This window comes from Setaria italica, chromosome VI, assembly GCF_000263155.2.
Source record: "Setaria italica strain Yugu1 chromosome VI, Setaria_italica_v2.0, whole genome shotgun sequence".
In the NCBI taxonomy this organism is placed as follows: domain Eukaryota; kingdom Viridiplantae; phylum Streptophyta; class Magnoliopsida; order Poales; family Poaceae; genus Setaria; species Setaria italica.
In genome coordinates, this window is record NC_028455.1 from 4,776,490 (window position 1) to 4,799,904 (window position 23,415).

Consider the following 23,415-nt stretch of genomic DNA (forward strand, 5'->3'; position numbering starts at 1 on the left):
ATACGGGACATGGCCGTGCTACACATAAAAACTGTTCACTATTTGTGAGTGAATGGAGCGCAGTGTACAAATTACGAACTGATTAATGCTCTACAGGAGAATAGTTTTCGTCTTTACCTGCTTACAATATGAGAGAGTGATGAGTTTATTCTTATTTTATTCGGTCTTGGATCCAATCACAGCTTACATAATTAATTGGAGGATGGTACGGGTAACCAACCATTGAATTGGTGAACACGGAGTTAAGTAGTAGTCCTTGGCCCACGTGTCAAGAACATAAAATAAGTAGACAGGTAAATGTCAATTATTCACTTTAATGTTCTCTTTTTTCATGCATGTCTATGATCTCGCGAGTATATGTTTCGAAATGTGTCAAGTACCGATTCATAGAAAGAAAAAAAGAAGAAATTTGATGAGTACTCACTCCGTCCTAAATTACAATTCGTTTTGACTTTATATATTTAGATGTATTTGGAAAGGTAAAAAAAAGTAATTTGGAAGTAGGAAGTACCTACTATGAGAACTGAGAAGCGAGTGACAAACAATTCCCGCTATAGTGAGTCAAACGACACTCATGTTTTTCCAGCAATTTCACCGGTGGCTCCTAACTTGTGTGGAGTTCTAATTAAGATCCACATACTATAAACTTACACAGTTAATTACAGATAGAGGAAGGCTGATTTAAACTAATTTGAACCTATTTGAAAACATGAGATGAGTTCCCAATAGAGTTTATGCATTTAAATGAGAATCCGAGACGAATCCGAGACAATCACCCATGAAATCAACCAGAGTACATTTTTTTTACAAACTCCTCTGCTGGTAGTGTTTCTTATGATGCAATCTGCCCACTTGGATTTGAATTCTCGATTTGATATGGGTGCTTACTTAATCTGCGTTATTTTTAGTCGGAAGGTTGTGTGCGTGTATTTAGGTGTCATGTGAACATTCGTGCCCTTATTGTGTTTTGTAAAAGAAAAGGAATAATTTTCTTCTTTCATTCAAATAAAAAGGTGTGTAAAATGGGGCCCGCTGGGGAGACAATGTGTGGGTGGCTGTGTTGGAAGCCTATCATGTCACCTTGGATCGACGCACCAGATGTTCCCTCCGCCCACATCAGCTCGGGGCACCGCGGCGCTTCGAGTCGAGCGATAAAGCCCCGCCATGGTACGGACTCCATCATTTTACTTGAATTTGTTACGTATTTGTTTATTTTCTCCATAGGATCCGAAGACTTCTCAAACATTTACCTACCCATCGTGTCTCAGAGTCTCACGTTCTCTTACCTTTAGCAAATCTTGCGTGCACTGTAGACGAGGTTCATATTGCAAGAAAGATGAGATAGATAATTCCTGGCAGTGACCCAGACATGCTCAATTTTTTTTTCTAAGGAACTACTTCCACATCTCGAGGTGAATGACCATAATGTAGGATTATAGTATATACTAAGATACGTACTGGAGTAATTAATGTGAAAAAGTATCCATTCAAATAGAGTAATTATATGAAAGAACATGGATTGAGGTATGAATCCAGATGAAAATTACATGGCTGCAAGGAAATTGAAAAGGTTGAGGGACCGAGCGGAGTTCTAAAAACCAAGGCGTTCCGGTGGTGGTGGTGGCTGGTGAGCTAGAGACAAAGGCCCTATTTGTTTCAGCTTTTTCGAGTAGCGATTTTCTGAAAATCTAGGCTCTGAAAAGCTGTTGTTCACAAAATCTGCTGGAAAGAGAAGCAGAGTGTTTGACAACCTGATTCTATATTAGAAGATTATCTGTGCTGAGTGTGTCGTGACTTGTATGCCCCTGAGGGTGATAATACCTTGTTTAGTTGCTAAAAAAGCAGAGAATGCAATAACTACATTAATGCTTGACATTACAGGTTCATTAATTTTTAATGAAGGCATCAATAGTCATTACTAGAGCCTATTATACTCCCTCCTCATATGTCCAAAATAACAAAAGCAACTACATGAGCAATCATGCTACCAAAGCCGCAGCAATGGAATCTCGCAAAACACCCATGTCATTGTCATCCGGCAAGGGCCGAGGTGGCGTCAGGCGGCGGAGGCCGAGGCTACACCGGCCACAAGGCCAGGCGGTGTCAGGAGGCCGAGGCCGCGTCGGCCAAGGGCCCTGGCGGTGCGCCGGCGCACGGGCCTCAAGGGGCAACGGCGAGGAGCGGGCTCAAGGGGGTGAAAGCGGCGGAATGGAGGAGCCGCTCATCCCTAGGGTGTGAGCGAACCCTATCCGGGTATTTATATGATGACAGTTTTCGTGTAAATACGTGTGAACTTCAAAGGAAAATTGGTAATTGATCCCGCAGAATCGGCGGGATTTTTTCCCGAGCGACGAGGCGGACGATTCCGCGGCCACAGTGTTTCGCTCGATGCTGAGGGAATCGATTCCCGTAGAAGCGAACCAAAATCAGATCATTTAGGATGGTTTGCTAGATTAAAATGACTAGAATCGCTCTAGAATCCTATCAAACACGCTCAAAATGTGGTCACAACGAATGTTTAGATTCTTACGGAATCCCTCTAGAATTGAGAAGAAACCTGTTTCCATCTTGTGAAATTCCTTCACCTATCAGAGAATACCAATCCATTCATATGGAACTGAGAATCAATCCAGAAGATCCTGTTTGGCAAAGCTTATTTATCTGCCTCTCCACAATAGCTGCCAAAAAAGTGAAGGTTCTGCCTTAGAAGTCAGAACAAACAAAATATATTCTTCACCAGTTTTCCAGCTTTTCCAATAAAATGGATTCTGCATCATCACAGAATGCGCCAAACAGGACCTTATGCTTTTTCACCCCTTTTTTCTTCCACTTTATTACGTGGATATTTTCTAATTCCTGTGATATAAGTTCCTGCGTTCCAAACATCCATTTCTATCAATTTTCTATGTTTTTCCTATCCTCTATTTTGCTACCACACTCACATTCCATTCCTACCTTTCTTCCCATTCCTATATTTTCTAATCCTTCGTTCCAAATAGGCCCTAAGCTGCCAAAAGTGAAGATTCTTCCTCAGAAGTCAGAACAAGCAAAATATATTCTTCAGCACCTTATCAGCTTTTTCCAATAAAATGGATTCTGCATCACCACAGAACGCGCCAAACAGGTTAAGCTTTTTCAACCCTTTTTTTTTCCCTCCCACTTCAGATCCTCCGTGGACCGTAGTGGTGGACTGATGGTACGGATGGCGCAGGTCTCAAGTCAAGTCTCAAGTACTCAACCTGTGCAGTTCTCTCGATGCACACAAAAGCATCGGCACTACGCATTCCAGTTGTTAATCCCTCTCGGACAGTCTCAGGGATGCATCAGCGCATGATGACGCATAAAAATGCAGGATTAGAGTACAAGACACCGTTGTTAGTTGCTGCTGGTGGAGTACTTAACTATAATTCGTGCGATATCATATCATATTTGTATCCTGCAGCACCAGCCGGGCGTGCACGTGAGGACGGACGGTAGCGCCGCTCGAGACTTGGAGCTATCCGGTGGTTTTCGCCGCAAGGCGCGGCCTTTGTCCGGCCGGCCGCCGGCAATCTCAAGGGTCAAGGGCCAAACAATGTTGCCGGGAGTAGCCTGGCACCCAAGATTCGCAAAGCTAACCAGCCGATCCAACAAGTTCTTCGAGCAAAGCCTGATTAACAAGCACAAACCAACCTCTAAACAGCTTTGATTAGCAAGCGCAAAGCAACATCTTCTAAATTCTAAACCCACTCACCTTCCACCAGTGGCGTCGCTTTAATCCCCTGGGCTAATCAATCACCCAGCACCACCGATCACCGACCGGTCCAGTCAATCAACAACGCATGCCATTGAGATAGAAAAACATGGGCGAAACATCACAGCTAATCCAGTGGGGGGCCGGTTCGGTCAAACAGCATCATTGATAGCAACCCACAAGGAACACGCAGGTCACCCGACCTGGAATGTCTGTCACCGCAAAGTACCGGGGAGACGGCCAGTCAGCATGTGTCCTAATAACACCAGGATGGATTACATGTTTCGCAGGTCGGATCAGGGCTCCTGTCGGGGGAGAAGCAGATGAGGGGGCGGTTGTGGGGGAGCGTGTCGATGATCAGCCTCCGCGCGCCTCCCTCCTGGTTGCGTCGTGGAGGATGTCGATGTCCACGCCGTCCTGCGGGAGCAACACGTACCGCACCACCGAGCCCCTGATGAAGCAGTTCCGCACCGATAGCTGCCAGAAGGAAAACGAACAACCTTAACAGCATGATCAGCATCAATAATTTCCAGTACTACTTTCTACTACTAGATGTTTCCAAGAGATTGGTTGATCAATCGCAAGGGGCACACCAAACAGGTCACCACAAGAATTATATTCAACAGACAATAAGTTGTATGCTACCAGCAGAACATGGTATAGGATAGGAATATCTTAGTGTTGCTTAGCTTTGGAAATACTTCAGGCATATTCTATAGATGAAAGGCACACCTCAGCAATACAGTATACTACAAGTATACAACAAAAGAATACAGTTCCCAATATACACCCATCTGCAGAGATAAAACTGAGTTGAGTTCTGCATTCCACAAGCCAACACACCCTACGTTCCTATAACAGTGCCAACTGATAGATCCAACATAACAGACCCATGAGTTTGCATGCCAAAAAGAAAAGCCAGGACATATATCAACTTCACAGTGTTAGTTTAGCAACCACAAGCTGATTGAGCAGCAACCCACATGAGCATGGTTCTCATATAACAATATGCAGTTTTATCAGTAGCTTGCATTTGCAATTAAATGGCTGACAAAATTCAAATGCAGGGCCACACTAATAAGACCTGAACTATCATGATGTAAAGGAGTCAAACCACTGCATCTCATATTCATTTCACACATGCAACTACATGAAGGGAACATTATTAATATAACTTACATGTATATGCATAAGACTTCATCACTAAGTTACTCGACAGGATGTGAGTTTTTACACAAGATAAGTCCAGTGAACATGAATGCTCCATTTTCTTCCATGTGCTGCATTTATGGCGCTATTATGTATGTCTGAATGTGGACACCATCCCTTACCCATGTACTGAGTTCCAACAGTAAAATTTCAAGGTCAGACTGCTACAGAGTCAAGAGCTTGTAACTACTAGTGCAAGGCTACCACAACAATGCTAGATCAGCACAAATTGATCAGATCGATCTACTCACATGAGAAAAGGAAAAGTCAAACGTATCAACCTTTTTTCTTTTTTTTGATACCTTAATATTACTTGTATTACCACGAAGAATAGAAAGGTATAGTCTATATCTTGTACTGGTGACTGTTCTATCTATATCTTACAGGGGAATTAAAAGGTTTTAGAATCTCATGTGCAAGCATTAGCAAACATTGCGAGAACATATTAACTTGTTTGCATGTCCATTGGCGAAGGGTTCATTGATCATTACATTCAGAATCAAGTGGATAGCCTTAGAGGATGAATTCAGAAGTTTAGACAACCAGAAATAGATGAGTCACCGACACAGCTAGCATGCCCCCACAATCTTCCTTCTATCTATCTTAACAACATTCAACAGAACTGAATTCATCGTATATATGATTATACGAGTACAGGCATTGCCATTGGATCTATCATACATATTTTCAATTCTGCAACTATTGGACTATAGTTTAGGACAGAACCTTTATATACAAACTAACAGAGTTTCGTAAATTTACAATGCAAAACAAGTAGACACATGCTAGACTAAATCATTCTACATATGAGGATATGAAGGTCCTGTACACAATGCAAAAGTTAACTATATATGAATTCTTCCATGGATTCGTGTTGATGTTATGTATGCATTAAATGCATGGACACTGAACACCACTATATTACCCAAGCAGAGTTCTGACGGTCAATAAAGGTAAGTCTTCTACAAGTCAACAGCAAAGCTATGCTATTAGACTAAGGCTGCCACAAGAATGCTAGATTAGAAATATGATGGTCTTGTACGCAGTACAACAGTTAAATAGATATGAATTCTTCCATGGACAAATTTGTGGTGTTGTTCTGTATGTCTGGAACCTGCAAACCATCAAATTACCCAAGCACTAAGCGTGCGTTTGGTTCCAGGGACGAAGTGGGACGGGACGGGACGATCCCACTTCGTCCCGCGTTTGGTTTGGAAACAGGTGGGACGGGGACATCCCTACGAGGGAATATACCCTCCAGATGCGGGATGCCCCCGTCCCACCAAAACGAGCGGACGGGGGCATCCCACTTCGCCCCCGTCACATGTCGTCTGCCGCCGTCCGCCGGTATGCGTCGGACAAGACCAGCAGAGCTCCCCATCGTAGACCGGCGGCCACCGGCGGAGCTCGGGCGAGCCACCAGCGAAGGCGAGCCTGAGCTCCACAACCACCGAAGCTCCGCGGCGGCCGCGGGCCAGCTCCCCCACGGCCGGCACGCGCGAGCTGGAGAGTTGGAGCTACGCGGCCACCGCGGGGGCGAGCATGGGTGGCGGCCACAAGAGAGCGGAGGGGGCGAGCTTGGGTGGCGGCCACCGGAGGGCAGAGGGGGCGAGCTTGGGCGGCACGGGAGGCGGCCACCGAAGGGCGGAGGGGGCGAGCTTGGGTGGCGGGGAGGCGGCCACCGGATGGCGGAGGGGGTGAGTTTAGGTGGCGGCCACCGGAGGGTGGAGGGGGCGAGCTTGGGCGGCAGGGAGGCGCGGGAGCTTGACCGACAGAAGAAGAGATAAAGCCGTGTGGGGAAGAAGTAAAAATGAGAATGACATGTGGGAGTCCCACAACCGACAGGTGGGTCCCATACAATATTGTGCCTAACGGTGTGAAATGAGCATCCATACCATCCCTTTCGATCCCTCGTACTAAACAAAAAATTGGGATGATTCCATCCCTCTCAACCAAACACGAAACGTGACTGTTGGATCCCTAAAAACAGGGACGGGATCGTCTCATCCCACGTTGTCTCCAAACCAAACGCACCCTAAGTCATGCACAGTCAACCTTTAAGGTAAGTCTGTAAAGTCATGTGCACAACTATGCAATTAGTGTAAGGTTGCCACAAGAATGCTAAATTAACATCAAAACATCCCTTCTACCCTTTATTTGTACAACATAGGAACCTTCCACCACACTACCGAAGATGCTGGAAAAGTGTAAGAAACTGCTACTGCTATGGCCTTTGCCTGCAGTTCCCAATTCCCCTTAAGTCGATATTGGATGGCATAACCAACCAAGGAAAGAGCAGCAATCGAGTAGACTACAAACTCTAACCGATAAAATCAAGCTGAAAGGCATGAACCTGTACTAAGTACTGACATAGTATCAACTAGACACATCAGCAGGGCATACCATATGGGGATATTTGCCCTGGTCAACAACTCGAGTGTTCTCAAGTTTGATGTTGAGGTACTACCGTACTGTCAGCTGAGTGGAGCGCCCTGCGAATCACCAGGTTGTTTGGATGCCCTGACAACCTTCCATCTATCTATCTAAACATCGTTCTACTGATTTCGTCGTATATTAAATAGAGGCAATGCAATTGGATCCATCATATTTATTTCACTTATGCAATTTCTGGACCATGATTTAGGAACAGAACATTTATATATATATAAATGAGTTATGTAAAATTATGATACAAAGTTCATCGCAAAAACAGTCAGGCATATGCTAGAAGGGCTCATTAAGACTAAATCACTGAACATATGAGACTGAATATGTGAAGGTCTTGTACACAATGCAAAAGTCAATTAGAACGAATTCTCCATGGTAAATTCGTGGACACTGAACACCATCAAATTACCCAAGCACTGAGATCTACTCCCTCCATCCCAAAATATAAGGCGTGGTCAAACTTGGTACAGTCTCCAAAACTAACATTTGACTCTTAATATCTCCCATAATATAATATTTATAGTAACGAAATTATAGCCATATTACAGTACTTTTAAATATAAATTTAATGATATTATTTTTGTAAGACAGTTTTCATTATACAAGATTAATTGTTGGTAAGTTTGAATCTTAAATTACGCCTTGTATTTTGTGATGGAGGGAGTAACAGTCAATACCAAGGTAAGCATTCTACAAGTCAACAGCACGGCAATGCAATTAGACTATGGTTGCCACAAAAATTCTCAACTAGAAATATGAAGGTCCTATACCCAATACAGCAGTCAGTTAGATATTATTCCATGGACAATTTTGCAGTGTTGTTCCGTACGTGTGGACACAGGATACCATCAAATTACCCAAGCATTAAGTTCTGAACCGTCAGTCTTGAAGGTAAGCCTGATAAAGTCAAGAGCACAACTATGCAATTAGTGTAATGTTGCCACAAAATGCTAGATTACCAGCAACATGTCCCTTCTGGCATTTATTTGAACAGCATAGGAAGGTTCTACAACATTACCCAAGATGCTGGAAAAGTGGAAGTAACTGCTACTGCTTTGGCCTTTCCTGCAGTCCCCCAGTTCCCACTCCTTGTTCGGTTGCACAGGGGTTGGCAAAGATTGGCACGGAATGGAAAGGAATATGCTCAATTCCCTGCCAATCCCTCTTAATCCGTGGCAATCCACATCAAACCAAACAAGACCCAAACTCTTTAACTGATAAAACTAGGCTGAAGCGCAAGAACCTGTACTGACATAGTACCAATTAGACACAGAAGCAGGGCCATACCATGTGAGGATACTTGTCCTGGTCAACAACTCGAGTGTTCTCGAGCTTGATGTTGAGGTACTGGTCAACCGAGTGGAGCGTCCCGCGAATCGCCAGGTCGTTCTTGAGTTCCACCGTCACCTCCTTCCCCACGAGCTCCTTGAAGTAGGAGAAGAACAACTGCAAAAGAAAAGAAAACGAGGAACCATCGATAAGGGCACGTAAGAGACACCAGGACCAGAGACGAACGATCTGCGTGCGCAACAGAGGAATCACCATGGCGGCGGCTTGAGGACTCTCGCGGCTGCCGGCTTAGCTGACCCCCTGAAAAAATAGCAAACAAGGCAACAAAATTAGCACCCAAATTAGCAAGGGCGCAAAGGCCGCCTCCTCCCCTCCCCACTTCCCTCCGTCGTTTGCTCAACGAGACGAGACAAACCAATCGCAAACTAATCCGCGTAAAATCATCAGATCTCGTAGGAAATAGGCATGGGGGGTTCAGCTAAACCCTAATTGTTTGGATTCGATTCCTCGTGCTAGCAAGACGTAAAATACTGAGGCTTACCAGAGAGGGAACGGCGGGAGAAGCCCAATACAGCCCGGATGGATCCCTGCTTCGCGCTGTAGGGAGAGGCCGGCGACGACGAGTAGGGCTCGAGGATTCCGGATGCGGGCGGCGCGTCTCGCTACGACGGAGAGGGGGCGGGCGGGCCTGTTCGGCGGCGGTGAGTGGAAAAGCGAGGGAGGAGGGGGGTTAGCCGGTTAGGGCTGGTGAGAGAGAAGGGTTTCTTTTCGGGGCCGTCTGGGTGTTCATGAGACTGCAAGCGGGGCCCGCTCGTCAGTTTAGGAGGATGGTTTAGGGGAAATTATTATTTTCTTTAGCATTAATTAATAATTGATGATAATCTATCAGTTTATCTACTTAAAGTTTTGGTTTAGTATATATTATATAAGAAGTTTATTAAACCACATTTTTATTTTGTCCTGCGAGACCTACATTATTAGCATGTCATTGCTAGAAGGCAATTCTTTAGGAGATAATTCCTTATTTGACACTAGAAGATGACTTAATTCCTTCCTTGGTCCTAAAATTTTCACCAAGTTCTAAATTTCATTCTTTTTTGATATTTTCATCATTTTTGTTAGCTAAGTTGGACAAAATGACTATCGAATCACCTCCAGAATTTATGAAACTTTTTGTAATGATAAAATAAATGAATATGAACCCCATATTCTTAAAATACATGTGTACCTTTATGATTTTAAAATTAAAATTCACCAAATTATGCTACTTTTATAAATTATCTGAATTTTAAAGGCACCAAAACAGTTATAAAAAATTTATAAAAATAACTAGTATTTCTCACGCCATATGCAACAACTTATTAAATTATTTTCTAGCATAAGTTATACGGATAATTATGAAGAACGGGAAGTTTGAGAAATATTAGAACCTCATAATTTTTTATGTAACTTATGGTGAAAAATAATTTTATAAGTGACTAAATCTCATCTACAGAAGCAACAATTCCACCGCTGACAAATCCACATTGGCAACGTACTCCTACCTATTCAGACTTCAGATGGAGTCCCCCTTTAGGAATCCTTCAGAGTTTACCTTTGATTTGGCACATTCCTTGAATTTGCATCCCAAAGGCGTGAGTCGGATAGTGGAAGAACTCTGATCTGATGATTCTTGACAGTTCACCGAATCAACAAATAGGTTTCTAGAAATTGGCATAGCGACCTGGACCTTCATGATTCCTTTCAAACATCGGCTTCGGCATATCGCAACCTACAGATGTGAGCTGATCCTGACAGTTTAGATTTGACCAGTCAAATCTTTGATGTTTCAACAGATTGTACACCTAATTAGTTTCTTTAGAGGGTGAAAGAAGACAACTATAACAAGGCCCAGCTCCATTCCAGGTGTAGACGTGCAGTACAGGATGGATTGGTCGAATTCGATTAACTAAGTAAACACAGTAAACAGATAAGCAATTCACTCGAGTCTGCCTAAGGCACCACCGGAAACAGTCAATTTGCCGAGTCTGCTTAAGGCACTACCGGAAACAGTCAATTTGCCGAGTGCTAGGGAGTTTGTCGAGTGCAATCCTTCAAGCACTCGGCAAATAATTTCTTTGCCAAGTGCTACGCGAAAAATACTCGGCAAAATAATTGCACTCGGTAAACTCCCTATTTGCCGAGTGCTAAAAAAACACTCGGCAAATCTACATCGTTGCCGAGTGTCCCAGATCCGGCAAACAAGATCTTTTTTGAATTCAGAAAAGAAGAAAAAAAAATTGCCGAGTGCTAGATCTGGGACACTCGACAAAGCTTCTATCCTATATCAACTCCTGATCCACACCCTCTTCTCCCTCCTCCCTCCCCTCCTTCTCCTACCACCCCCTCCCTCCCACTATCCCCCGGCACCGCCACCCCCCTCCCTCCCACCTCCCCCGCCGGCCCCCTCCTTCTCCCTCCCCTTCCTCCCTCCGTCGTCGGCCCCCTCCTTCTCCCTCCCCCTCCCCGTCCCCACCGGCGAGATCCGACGACCAGGCGAGGAGCGGCGATGAGATCCCGCCGGCTGCGCCCGGCCGCCCTTTCCCGCACCTCCCCACTATGTGCCAGGCTTCGGTGCTTCGAGCTCGAGCGGCGGTCAAATCCGAGCGGCAGCGACGACGGCTGAAGGGGAGGGGGCTCGGCAGCGGCTGGAGGGGAGGAGGCTCCAGCGACATCCAGATCCGGGTGGCGGCAGCAGCTCGAGGGGAGGGGGCTCGGCAGCTGCGCGCTCGGGGTGGATGGAGCTCAGGTGTAGAGAGGGCTCAGCCACCATGCAGCTCGAGGGGGCAAGACGAGCTCGTCGAAGGTGAGGCCGGCAGCAGACATGTAGGTGGTGGCAGCAGTAGGCGAGGTGGCTAGGTTTTTTTTATTTTTTTTAAAAAATCTTTGCCGAGTGTTAGTTTAGCACACGGCAAACTCTTTGCCGAGTGCTCAACAAAACACACTCAGCAAAGAGCTCTTCGCTGTTAAAATTTTTGCCGAATGCCCTTTGCTGAGTGTAACACTCAGCAAAGGGTTTACCGAGTGTTTTCGTGGCTTTGCCATGTGCCCTGGGCACACAGCAAAGCTCCTGTTCCCGGTAGTGAGGGCATTAGCATCATGTGTGTACATCAAAGTCAGATGAGTTGCAAAAATGCCAAAAAAAAATGTTGTATTGTTCAAACTGTTTCCACATGGCATTGTTGACATGGAATTAGGTATTATAGATCACTCCATCCTCTCATGGTAGACATTCAGGACATAGCTGTTGAGGAGGTCACCAAATGTCTTCGTGGAGAATTTTTGCACCACATGGTCCCGTGCTTGTTTACCCATCCTGAGCGCGAGGTCAGGGTCATTCACAAGTTTCAGCATGGCTTTTGAGAATTCTGCGGGGGATGGATCACACAGAAACCCTGTAACTTCATTCACAACTGTTTCCACTGGGCCACCGCTGTTGCATGCAATGACAGGCTTATGGGCCGCCATGGCTTCAAGAGGGACAATGCCGAAATGCTCATCCTGGATAAGTATCGGAAACAGGCTTTTTAAAAAAAAATTCAAAAAAATGCTTAGCTTAGTCCTATCACAGCTAGATACTTACCTTTGGAGTGTACAAAACACAAAGGCAGTTGGAGAGAAGCTCATTTCTTTCAGACGTTGAGCACGACGTTACAAATTTAACCTGTCCAGATACCCCTTTAGTCACCGCCAATCTTTTGAGCTCCTCAAGGTAATCTGTATTTTCCTTGAGACGCTTATCATAGCCACCTAAATGAGCACGGTAAGAAATCAGCATAGCCGATAATCTGGCATTGTTAACCCAAGATGGAGTAATATTGAGCCTGCAACTAAAACGAAAAGAATATATACACAGAAATCACCTGCTACTGTTAAAGTTGCATCTTGCAAAGCACCACCAGAACGGAGCAAAGCAAATGCTGAAATGGCTAGATCAAGATTCTTCTTCCTCTCAAATCTGTTAATCGATAGGAAATTCAACCTGTACAAAAGATGGTAGTTTATTTTAGCTGCACCTGAACATGATAAGTTGATGACATCTGCTTATGTATGCAAAAATTTGAATTAAGTGAAACCTAAGTCAGTTATATACAAGCATGAAGTTACTTATAAGCATGAGGTTCATGAAACTGCTCAACAGATACAGCTGGATATAGAACACCAGGCTCAATTCCTCTAGCATGTACGGCACGAAAGGTCCTTGCAAAGGTTGCTGCAGTGAACTTGCTGTTGACCAAAATCAAATCTGCCATACCTGATATATGTAAAGGAATAATCACTTACAATTAGAAAGCTGCTGGATGTCAAGATGTACAGTTAAGCAAAGGAAACGAAAACAAGCATAGTGATACGATTCTAGATGTGGAGGACTATACCAGTAGTGTACTCCTCAATCATGTCAATTGGCTTGCGGTATAACCTCCTAAGCATGGTAGTATGTTGTGCAAGCAAAAGATCAGGGAAATGACAATAGAACACTATCTGGAGATGCAACAAATAAACTGTTAACATGATAGAAGAAACTAGAGAGCACTAAGCATTCCGAACAAGAGATTGATACCTTGGATGATGCCTTTAGTTTGAGCAGTGGAATCACAACAGAAACTTGATCTACCAATATAACATCAAAGGAGGGCCACCAGAGTAGCACACAGAGCGCAACAAAAATGCATCGAAGATAAGCACAGACAGCATGAAAGCGGTAAAACACATGGCGGGGCAAGAAATCTCCATAAACAGTAACTGGAAAAGAACCTGGAAAACATGCAGAGGAAAAGCATGTAAAAATTATATTGCATAAGCTACATTTTACCATACACATAATGTTGTAGTATTTGCCAGGATTAAGGAACTGAGTTTGCAAGGGAATGACTTCGGACTTAAACACCAGAATCCAGATCACAAAGTCCACAGTGTGTAAAAACAAGGAACATAGGAAGCTAATGGAAATATTAAATAAAATTACAGGGATAGGGTATCAGCAAAATAAGTGCAGAGGCTTACCAGAAACAGTCTCCTCAAAGCAACGGTTTTTATCATGATGTGATGTGAAAACATGAACATCATGTCCATGGGAAGCAAGCTCACAAGCCGCATCAACAATCAATCTCTCAGCACCACCTTCACAAAAAGATGATGAAAGTGTGGTCATAGTTTGGTTATACTGCAACTGCTGCGGCAAGAAGTTTACTGAAATTGTTCTTTAAACTTTCAAGTGTGTGCTGCCCATGCTTCATATCGGCAAAATTGCTTCCCGCGGCAAGCTAATTGAATTGCGTCACCACTCCACTAGAAGTATCAATTAGTACATATATGAAGCATAAGTGCAAAACTTAATCTTCCATCAACACAGTGAGACAACCAGCGTCCAGCGCTTGTGCAAAATTGAGAATCACCAAAATCTCTAAACCGGCTTTGCTCTCTTGCAGTAAAAGCCAAAAGTGTTTCTTCCTGGGAAGTGGCCCGATCTACAAAATAATTCTATCTAATGCGAGATCTTAGCCTCAAACTGGACAGCGCGAGTAGGAAACCGAGGATCAGGGGGCTCGACTGGGAGAAGGAGAGGGGGGGGCTTACCAATTCCTAGATCCGGATGGATGACGGCGACTTTAAGCTTTTTTGTCTTCGTCCCCGACGGCGACAAGACGCCGGCACCCCCTCCCGCCGCAGCCATCTCCTCTGTCCGACTAGCGCTGTCGTTGAGGACCAGGACCAGTGATTGCTGCACACACGAGAAAAAAAAAGGATAACGAAGAGCCTGGCCCAAGGGAATTAAGGGGATAGATCCAAATTTTTCTTCACCAGTTAATGGGCTTCTTTAGTGATGGCTACAGATTAGCTGTGTGGGCCAGTTAATCTTGCTTGCACTATGCCAGAATCAATGTAATGTAGGCTTATTAGACAATACGAACATAGTTGAATCTTAAACAAATAAATTAACAATGTAGTGTAGGCTTACTTCATATTAATCTAGTAATCAAAATGGAGAATGTAAACTTTGAAGCAACATTTAACTCAGAACAAAGATGATAAACAGAGAAATAAGAAGAGAAGAGGTACCTGACAGTAGTAGTTGGCAGGCTGGAATGGCCAATCTAGTAGTCGTTCAGCTTAAACCAAGCATAACAGGTACATGCAACAAGAACTAACTATCATTTTTTATAAAATCAGACAATCAAAAGATATGCAAAGAAAAATGCAACAAGAACTAGCTCTCTCAATTGTTTGTGTTGTATCAGGATATCTTTTTTAAAAATAAATGAATGTAGGATTATATCTTGGTCTGTATCTGTACCTTAGCACTGCTTGCATACACACATCATGACATCAACAATAAAAAATATATATGACAGTAGTGAAAAAACTCACAACAGCAATACAACATAGGAGGCAGTACATGTTGCGTATCTCTAACGCAGCCAAGAACAAACAGGCCAGAAAATCTAGTTATCACTCAATTATACATCACTGCAATGCATTTCCCACTGACACATATTTGGCCATCAGAATTGAAGTATGCTAACAGATACAAAGCATCACAGGTACATGCAAAAAGAACTAACTACAGGATATAAAATGATTAAGCTGCTCTAAAACACTATATCTGCAATTAAACGCACGCAAAACCACTAACTTGACAGCACAACAGCAGGCTTCCTATGTATGCATTGCTCAGACAAGGTGGCCTAAATGTTCACACTAACTTGACGGTCACAACAGCAGAAGGATTCACATTCTGTAAACAAAGCAAAATCACAACGTGCTTGATCAGACTATCAACCACATATAAGCTTCTCAAAGACAATATATAAACAGTATCTCTAAAATAAACAGTATCTCTAAACTCAACAAGATAGGAGAAACGCTCTTTACCCAAACAAAGGGAAATAAGCTTGTAATGTATTTCAGGACAGACATCTCTCCTGTGATTACTGAATTTCAGAACAGTAATGTATTTTACCATAAAAAAATGCAGAATCTGTTCAAAGTTGATAACTGTGGTGGATACATTCAGGTACTGGGGTAGTATGAACAAAATGGTGGAGACTTTCAGATGACAAATCCTCTTTCCAAGGAAAGGTAATAAACAGAGTGGCACTTTCTGTTTACATGGAGGGACTGACTTTCATGCTGTAATGGTTGGAATCAGGAAGGAGCTATCTCAGTTATCCGTAACAATCAGGCAATGAGGCAACCAACAAATTAGCATACATCAATTTTTTAAGCACCTGTGCAAATCCTTAGCATATATTCAGAATGGCAGATGGGTAAATGGCTTCAGAAGATATTCTTATTTATCATGGCTCAACCAAAGGATTCCAGAGAGTCAACAGTTTAAGCAAGAATAAAATCAATACCCTAAAATCAAATAATCTTGTGATCTTGCAACAGACAAGCCATGGCGAGGGGGAGATACCAGTAGTTCACACCCCCAATGCACATGAATTTCACAAGAATTCTGCAATTCGTCCATATCAGTGTGAAATTATTTCACCCAAATTAGCCCAACTGCACCGCAACAGAAACAAAATGCCACATTGTTTTGGACACTGGAATGATCTCTAAAATGAAAGTTTGACCATCAATTCCTCCTGCAGTATATTTGTAGAAAACAATAGAATAGATTTGCACCTGTGCCGCCTGGATCCGCCGCCGGGAGATGAATGGGCCGGAAAGGGGAGCACCAGAGTGGGGAGGACGGCAGCCGGCGACCAATCACCGGGCGGAGGTAGCACCGCCGCCAACCCCCTTTTGCGCCGCCGCCGGGAGAGGAGGGAGTCGGAGAGGACCGCCGCCGCCTGGAATCAACGCCGGGAGGAGAGGAAGCGGCCGGAGAGGGGCACCGCCGGTGGGGCGGCGAACCCTAGCGGTCCATCCCGTGCGCGCGCGTGTTCTGTCGCGGGGAGGGGGAGGAGGCCACGGGAATTTTGACGAACCGGTAAGCTCTCGCAACAGTGGGTAATAATGGGTAATTTTGATGAAAGCTGGGACTCCGCGGCCGGTAGAAGCACGGAAGGTGCTGCGAAAATTGAAAGTAGGAGGAGGGTGTGGTTTCCATCCCTTTGCGCCGCAGATGAATGGTTGGGCTGTACAGTTACATCTGCATATATCTTAAATTTGGATACAATCTTATCTTTACCTTCCTACCAACATTTGTGGATTTACATTGTCACGTGTGTTTGCAAAAAGTTGCTTTTGTATTTACATTCCTGGAGAAATCCTGCAAATAAAAAAGCCCTGCTTTTGGTAATTCTGTGATTGGATAAAGAAAATGAATAATGCTTTTGTGTCATTCGCAGTTACTTCTGTTGCAGCGTGGGGAAAAAATGTTGAATGATTTCTATCTTGGTTTTGCACTGTAGTCAGAAAAATTTTAGGGCATGATTGCATAAGGCATAAGGCAAATTAGCCAAAAGTTATATACTTTTGTTGGTTCAATATAGCTACAGTTTTCTTCTGGGCCTAAAAGGTGAAAATGGGTAAAAACAATAAGCATCCCAAAGCAAGATTTTTTTTTAACGAACCCCAAGCACTTTTTTTTTGTTTTTAAACGAACCCAAAAGCACTTTCTGTTCTAGTGTTCTGCTCAGAGTTAGATATAAGGGGAAAAACAGACAAGGGACAAACACCTATAGCACATACCCACTATTTCCGAAAGATAAATAGCAGAAGTGCACAGTCTAATAAGATCAAAAATAGGAAGGGAAAAATACTGCACTGAAATACTATCTATTACCTAGATCAACAGAAGTTTGGACTAGGCGAGCATACCTTGGCGGCCTCTTCTCCAAGCACTCCTCAATTTGGGAGAGAGACGGCTTGATTAAAGACAGCCTGGCTGCCAGAGCCTCCTCAAATGGAACAGTCCCTGTCGTTGCTCTGGCAACAAAAAGGCAATGTCAGATCTTATGACGATATTAACAAACCAGATGAATAAACGCACATGATGGGTCAGTTTCCGACTTTTTTTTAGATTCTCACAAACAGGCTTACGATGGAAACATTTCAAAATCTAGACCCTTACCTTGGTGGTATCACGTTAGCGCCAAGCTTACACGTCTCGACATCAAAGGGTTTGACGCCAAGGTCGTTGCGCCATCGGTGACGTGGGTGCTGACATGGCAGGGGGCTTAGCGCCAACATCGATGGTGCCAAGCTTAGCACCGTAGATCTTGGTGCCGAGCTGTTACCCTATAGCTCTTGGTGTTTCGAATGAAACAAGTATAATTATTCCGAGGAGCATTCAATAAACCACATTGTAGTTTAGCTGGTTAGGACGTGCGCATCTTATCCCAAAGGTCTGGGTTCAAACCCCAGCATTGATGTCGCCCAGTGCCCAAGCAAAAAAATAGCGTAGGGAAACTATGCGATTGATTCGAAACGCCAAGAGCTATGTGGTAACAGCTCAGCGCCAAGATCTACGGCACCAAACTTGGCGCCATCGACGCTGGCACCAAGCCCCCTGCCATGTCAGCACCCACGTCACCGACGGCGCAACGACCTTGGCGCCAAACCCTCTGGTGCCGAGACGTGTAAGCTTGGTGCTAGCGTGAATGGCGCCAAGCTAAGGGTCCAGATTTCGAAATGTTTCCACCAAGGATCTATTTGCAAGAATCTTTCAAAAAAAGAGCTAAAAAGCAAAAAAGTCGGTCAGTTTGGATCTAGTTCTAAACACTGAGAACTTCTAGGGGGTTATATGAAAAAGAAATAAGACACAAGGAATAGACACTAGATTTCTTGTAGCTTCAGGGGTGGTAGCGCTCCGGTGGGGAGAAAATTGGCGACGGGGCTTGCAGCATGCGTGCGGCTCGGCGAGGGTGTCCTCGTGGCTTCACCCGCTATGCCCCTGGGCGGCGAATCGGGCAGACGGAACTCGGGTGGTGGCTCTACTCTTCGCGGTGGCTTGGTTCTTTGTGCGCTCCGAGCTCAGACAGCGTGATTCGACGACGGCATGGGGTGGAGGAGTTGCCTAGGGACTTAGTGGTTCTTGTGCCAACGATAGCTTGCTCCGCGCGTCTCTAGCGAGCTGGTCCAGGTGGCGGCGATGTGCGAGAAAGGTGAGACGGCAGCGGGCGCGGCAGAGGCGCGAGCGAGGCAAGCAGCAAGATGGGGCACGGGCTCGGCCTCTGCTACTTATTGGGCGCGCGGGTACGAGGATGGTCGGCAGCGGTGCAGGCGTGACGCGCCCGGAGGCTAGAGAGAAGCTGCGATTGCGGGATGGGCTGGTAGATTAGGCCCAAGGGACCGACGGGCTGGAGCGGGTCGGGTTGGATGCAGCCCGGTACACAAGGATTTTAGGGTTTTTCTATATCCCGGAGTATAATTTCCAATGCATAAACAAGTTCAGATTATTCTAGATAATGTTTTCAAAGCACAAAAAATATCAAAAAATTCCAAACGTTCTAGGAAAAATCCTAGAGACAATTTGGGATATGAGGAGTCCAAATAAAATATTTGAGCTCGTGAAATGATTCTAGAACCTTCCAAAAATTGGATTTAGCTCTAGAAAAAATGAGAATAAATTTCAAAAAATCCAAAAAATTCTCAGAGAAACCTAATCACCATCTAAATGTATTTTAAAACCTTTGCACTTCAAAAAAACTCACACAAAACCATTTTATTTAATTCAGAAAGACAATCAACTGTTTTCCTATACTAAATTTCCTATAAAAAAAATAAATATTTGGGAAAATTTTCAAAATATGGGAAAGGATGAAGTTAAGGAGCGATGGGCTGCGCGTAGGAGTCAGCGTGCGACCTCGACACCCTCTCATTTTTCTCGTGCAATCCAATTATATACTGCCAAGTGTCCCTAAGAACAAAAGCGTGGTACAAACTGTGCAATGCAAGCAATCCGATTGGTATGGACGTCTGACTTGGTCATGATGTCAGCGAGGAAAAATTAAGTCTATTTTATTTAATTGCTTGTAACTCTCTTCTACGGTGTCCATTTTTAAAACCGTTTGCACTATTATGTTTCTTATGATGAGATCTTCAAAATAAGACCAATATTGAATATATTTTAAAGTTGTTTTATGCTATGTCACATGTATACTAGCAACTTATATATCAAGTATGTAACAACTTATATTAAACAAACTAACCTACAGACTAATTGACAACTTATATATAGAGAAAATTTAACAAATTATGCAGAGACCATGTATCAACTTATTTATAAACTATGTAGAAACTTATATTGCATGTCTAATATCATGATCAAATTTATATACAGACAAATGTAACAACTTAGGTAAAGGCTATGTACACAACTTATGTGCAACTAAAATAACAACTCATGTAAAGATAATGTGGCAACTTATATAGATAATTCATGTAGGTGATGGCATCGGGTTCAAAATTATTCGTGTAGCAACTTATATGTAAAGCTTGTTTGGAGCTTTGAACGTAAGTTGCTACAAACTTAATATAGAAGCAGCTACTATACCATAATATAAGTGCCACTGCGTAAAATTAATCGAAAACATATGCATCGTAGATCTTGTTTTGTAGATCTCATTGTAACTAACAGACTGATGCGATCAGATTTGAAAATGAACACTCCATATGAAAATTATCGCATTTCAAAAATTCAAGCACAACAATAAAACACAAGTTGTTGTACATATCACTCCAGCTCACACGATAGGTGCTTGTTAGCTTTTGCCTAAGTAGCCTATATATGCATCTCCAATTAGTTAAAGCCCACCTTAATAGCTCACTATACAACAACTCACACGTGGTCTCACAGGGTCGCGTGCTTGGCACCAGCGTGATCACATGCGTCGTAGCTTTTTCCTATAGGAAAATTATTGTTTAATTGTTCTTTTTAATCACGTCCAATCATATCCTCAAATCCAAAAATTTCAGGGTGTGACAACGAGATCGTCTCTTCCAGCTGGCTCCCCACGAAAACATCAACATCAAGTAAGGAAATCGGAACAAATCCTGATCCATCAAGCATTCAAGCCCACGCGAGTTTTTGGCTGGGCCAAATGGTTGTGGAGCCAATTATTTTTCCAACCGACTGAGCGGGAATCAAAGCTGCGAAAACCAAAAATTCCCCATCCAACTTCTTCTATCTCCTTGCCCAGATCCGTGCTCCAACTTCTTCTATCTCCTTGCCCAGATCCGTGCTTCGGCAGCCTTCCCTCGTGGTCCCTCCGCTCCTCACCATCCACCTCCATTGTTCCCTCCTTTGCCGCCCGCGGTCCCTTCTCGTTGCCCACCTCCGCCCAGTTCTCCTACACCGACGAGTCACCCCTGGAAGGTGGCACCCGAACAGGCCCCGACCCTCCTCGCGCACCTGAAATAAGGTAAGATGTAGAATGCTTAGTATGAAGGCAAAATGACTGGGTTTCTTAGATTACTTCAATAGTTTGGTCATGTATTTGTGATCAGCTTGTCGCAGTTTTGTTTCTCTTCTTTTCCTAATTCATCTTGCTTTTGTGTGCAATATATTATCTTGCAAGAACCGTAAGATTGGTTGTTTTAATTGTTAATTTAATGTAGCGAGCATCACATTATCGATGCATGCAAGAATTCTGATTTGAATGAAGGATGGCTTAGCAACAACTACTATCTTTAACTGGCGCGGCGTTAGCACGCCTGCCCCATACTAGTATTATCATGGTCAGCATGTATCGTATCGTATGGCCACCTCGATCAGATCGCCTCGTCCATGCCCACTTTACGCTTTTATATCGTCTGCCTTACTACGACTTGCGTACCTATACAATTCATTTTATTTTTTTAAATCTTCACGACTTGATTTTTGGATAAATATTTTAATTTGAAGGTCGACATTTTTCGCAACGTCTTATAGCTGGCTACGTAGTTGAAATGGTGAATAATTATATTTTGGCGTGGTGCTACCTGCCATGTGGTAGTATAATAGAGTAGAAATCTCTAAGTTCGTCTGAGACGCCATAGCGTATGGTTTGCTATTCAAATTCAACCACGGCGCTAAATGTTGCAGTGCCATGAGAAAGGATCCATTTTCTTTACAATTATTTCTTTTCAAAATTCAGAATGTGAAAGTTGTTATCGGCGATGTGCATGCATGGCAGCTGATGGGTACGGTGGGGTTGCGCCCCGGGCTGCCTGCATTGTCGTCTCGTGTTCGTCCCCGATTGCATAATTGCGTTGGGCCATTGGCCGCCGATCGCCTGCCGCCCGTGACCCGACCGATCGATCGCGCATCACCATCACGTACACGCGTGCATGTACAGTGCGCTGCTCGTCAGCTTCCTTGGTCAGAGGCTTCGTTTGCTCGTCAGCTTCCTTGGCCAGAGGCTTCGTTTCTCCAGGCTGCAGCGGTGACGACATGGATTCATTCCGTGGCCATAAAAAGAGTGTTAGCGCCTCTTAGGCGTGATGCTTATAAACTCCGAAACCGTCGACTCCCTCGATCTCCTTTCTCATGCGATTCACCGTACCTTTCCCAACCGACGTGTGCGTCGTCGCTAGATCTGGACGTACTTGCTCTAGCTTTACCAACAATCTCTAATTCTACCCAGGTTCGTATTCATATGCTCTGATGACCACTTATCACGAACTTAAAGTTGGTCGACCACTTAAAAGAAGAACCGAGCAAAACCAAGGGATCTTTACCTTTCAACACATCGTAACCATGTATAAAACCGGTGCCAAAAGACTGCATGGGGTACAAAATAAAAGTGGCAAGTAGACCTGACCATGAAGACTGTATAAGGCGTTGCAGTTGTAGGAGTCATGAACCTCGTGTAAAATTTTACTAAAGGCCACACAGTAGGGCAGTAGGCAGAAAATTCAAGTTCATTTTTTCTCTTGGCGCCTTTCAAAATTTATTTATTCCTATTCACATTCCCAGATTATTCGTCGGTTTCCAGTGAGACATTTGTCCGTTGCGTGTAGTGACGATCACAGCTTTTGCTTTCTTACATCCCAGAATTTAGAAGTAAAACTGAAAAGCAAAAGAAACCGTGTACAATCATTAAAGCACGAGTTACTAAATTAATAGACCTTTCGTACCGATTACTGAAAACCTTTACAATATTGCCCATCTGGACCTTTACTAATTTTCCTTTTTCTTCCGATTAGCCGGCTGTTACTCTCTTCACTGTCAATGAAATAAGCACAATCTCGAACCCGTTCGTAAAAAAAAGAAGATTTCATGGCATAAGGAACTTCAGATTCATTTCATATATTTTCATGCAAAGCTTCAAATCAAGCATGGTCCAAAGCTCTTAAGCCTCGTCCTGCAGCAACACTAACACTTAGGTGATGTTTGAATACGAGATGCTAAACTTTAGCAGGGTCACATCGGATGTTCGGATACTAATTAAAAGGACTAAATATGAGCTAATTATAAAACTAATTGCACAGATGGAGTCTAATTCGCGAGACGAATCCATTAAGACTAATTAATCCATCATTAGCAAATGGTTACTGTAGTACCACATTGTCAAATCATGGACTAATTAGTCTTAATAGATTCATCTCACGAATTAGACTCCATCTGTGCAATTAGTTTTGAAATTAGACTATGTTTAATACTCCTAATTAGTGTCAAACATCCTATGATAGTTCCAAACACCCCCTTAACCGCTACTCCATAGATAGTGATTATTTTTCCATATAAATAAGCAGCTTATAATCCTGAGAAAAGGACTAAACAACCATTTGCGACCATAATAAATTTGGGCAAACAAGCT

At 43.7% G+C, this 23,415-nt stretch overlaps 2 protein-coding genes across 3 annotated transcripts; both read right to left on the minus strand.

Annotated features, from left to right (window-relative positions):
• Window positions 1–3,822: 3,822 nt before the first annotated feature.
• Window positions 3,823–9,432, minus strand: LOC101772598 (sm-like protein LSM2). Its single transcript, XM_004972760.3, has 4 exons — window positions 9,222–9,432; window positions 8,933–8,980; window positions 8,678–8,836; window positions 3,823–4,210 (listed from the first exon to the last, which is right to left on the minus strand). Exons 2-4 carry the CDS (start codon window positions 8,933–8,935, stop codon window positions 4,091–4,093), a joined length of 282 nt encoding a protein of 93 aa, XP_004972817.1. The 5' UTR covers window positions 8,936–8,980; window positions 9,222–9,432; the 3' UTR covers window positions 3,823–4,090.
• Window positions 9,433–11,810: 2,378 nt separating this feature from the next.
• On the minus strand, window positions 11,811–16,676 carry LOC101773290 (alpha-1,3/1,6-mannosyltransferase ALG2). 2 transcript variants are annotated; one of them, XM_012847144.3, is made up of 10 exons: window positions 16,352–16,676; window positions 14,780–14,829; window positions 14,297–14,441; window positions 13,724–13,840; window positions 13,281–13,474; window positions 13,096–13,201; window positions 12,827–12,974; window positions 12,583–12,701; window positions 12,303–12,469; window positions 11,811–12,220 (listed from the first exon to the last, which is right to left on the minus strand). In XM_012847144.3, the coding sequence occupies exons 3-10, from the start codon at window positions 14,391–14,393 to the stop codon at window positions 11,927–11,929; spliced, it is 1,242 nt and encodes a 413-aa protein (XP_012702598.1). In that variant the 5' UTR covers window positions 14,394–14,441; window positions 14,780–14,829; window positions 16,352–16,676; the 3' UTR covers window positions 11,811–11,926. The 2 variants fall into 2 exon arrangements, with proteins under 2 accessions (XP_012702598.1, XP_004972818.1); XM_004972761.4 differs by having other exon boundaries at window positions 14,780–14,864.
• Window positions 16,677–23,415: the final 6,739 nt, after the last annotated feature.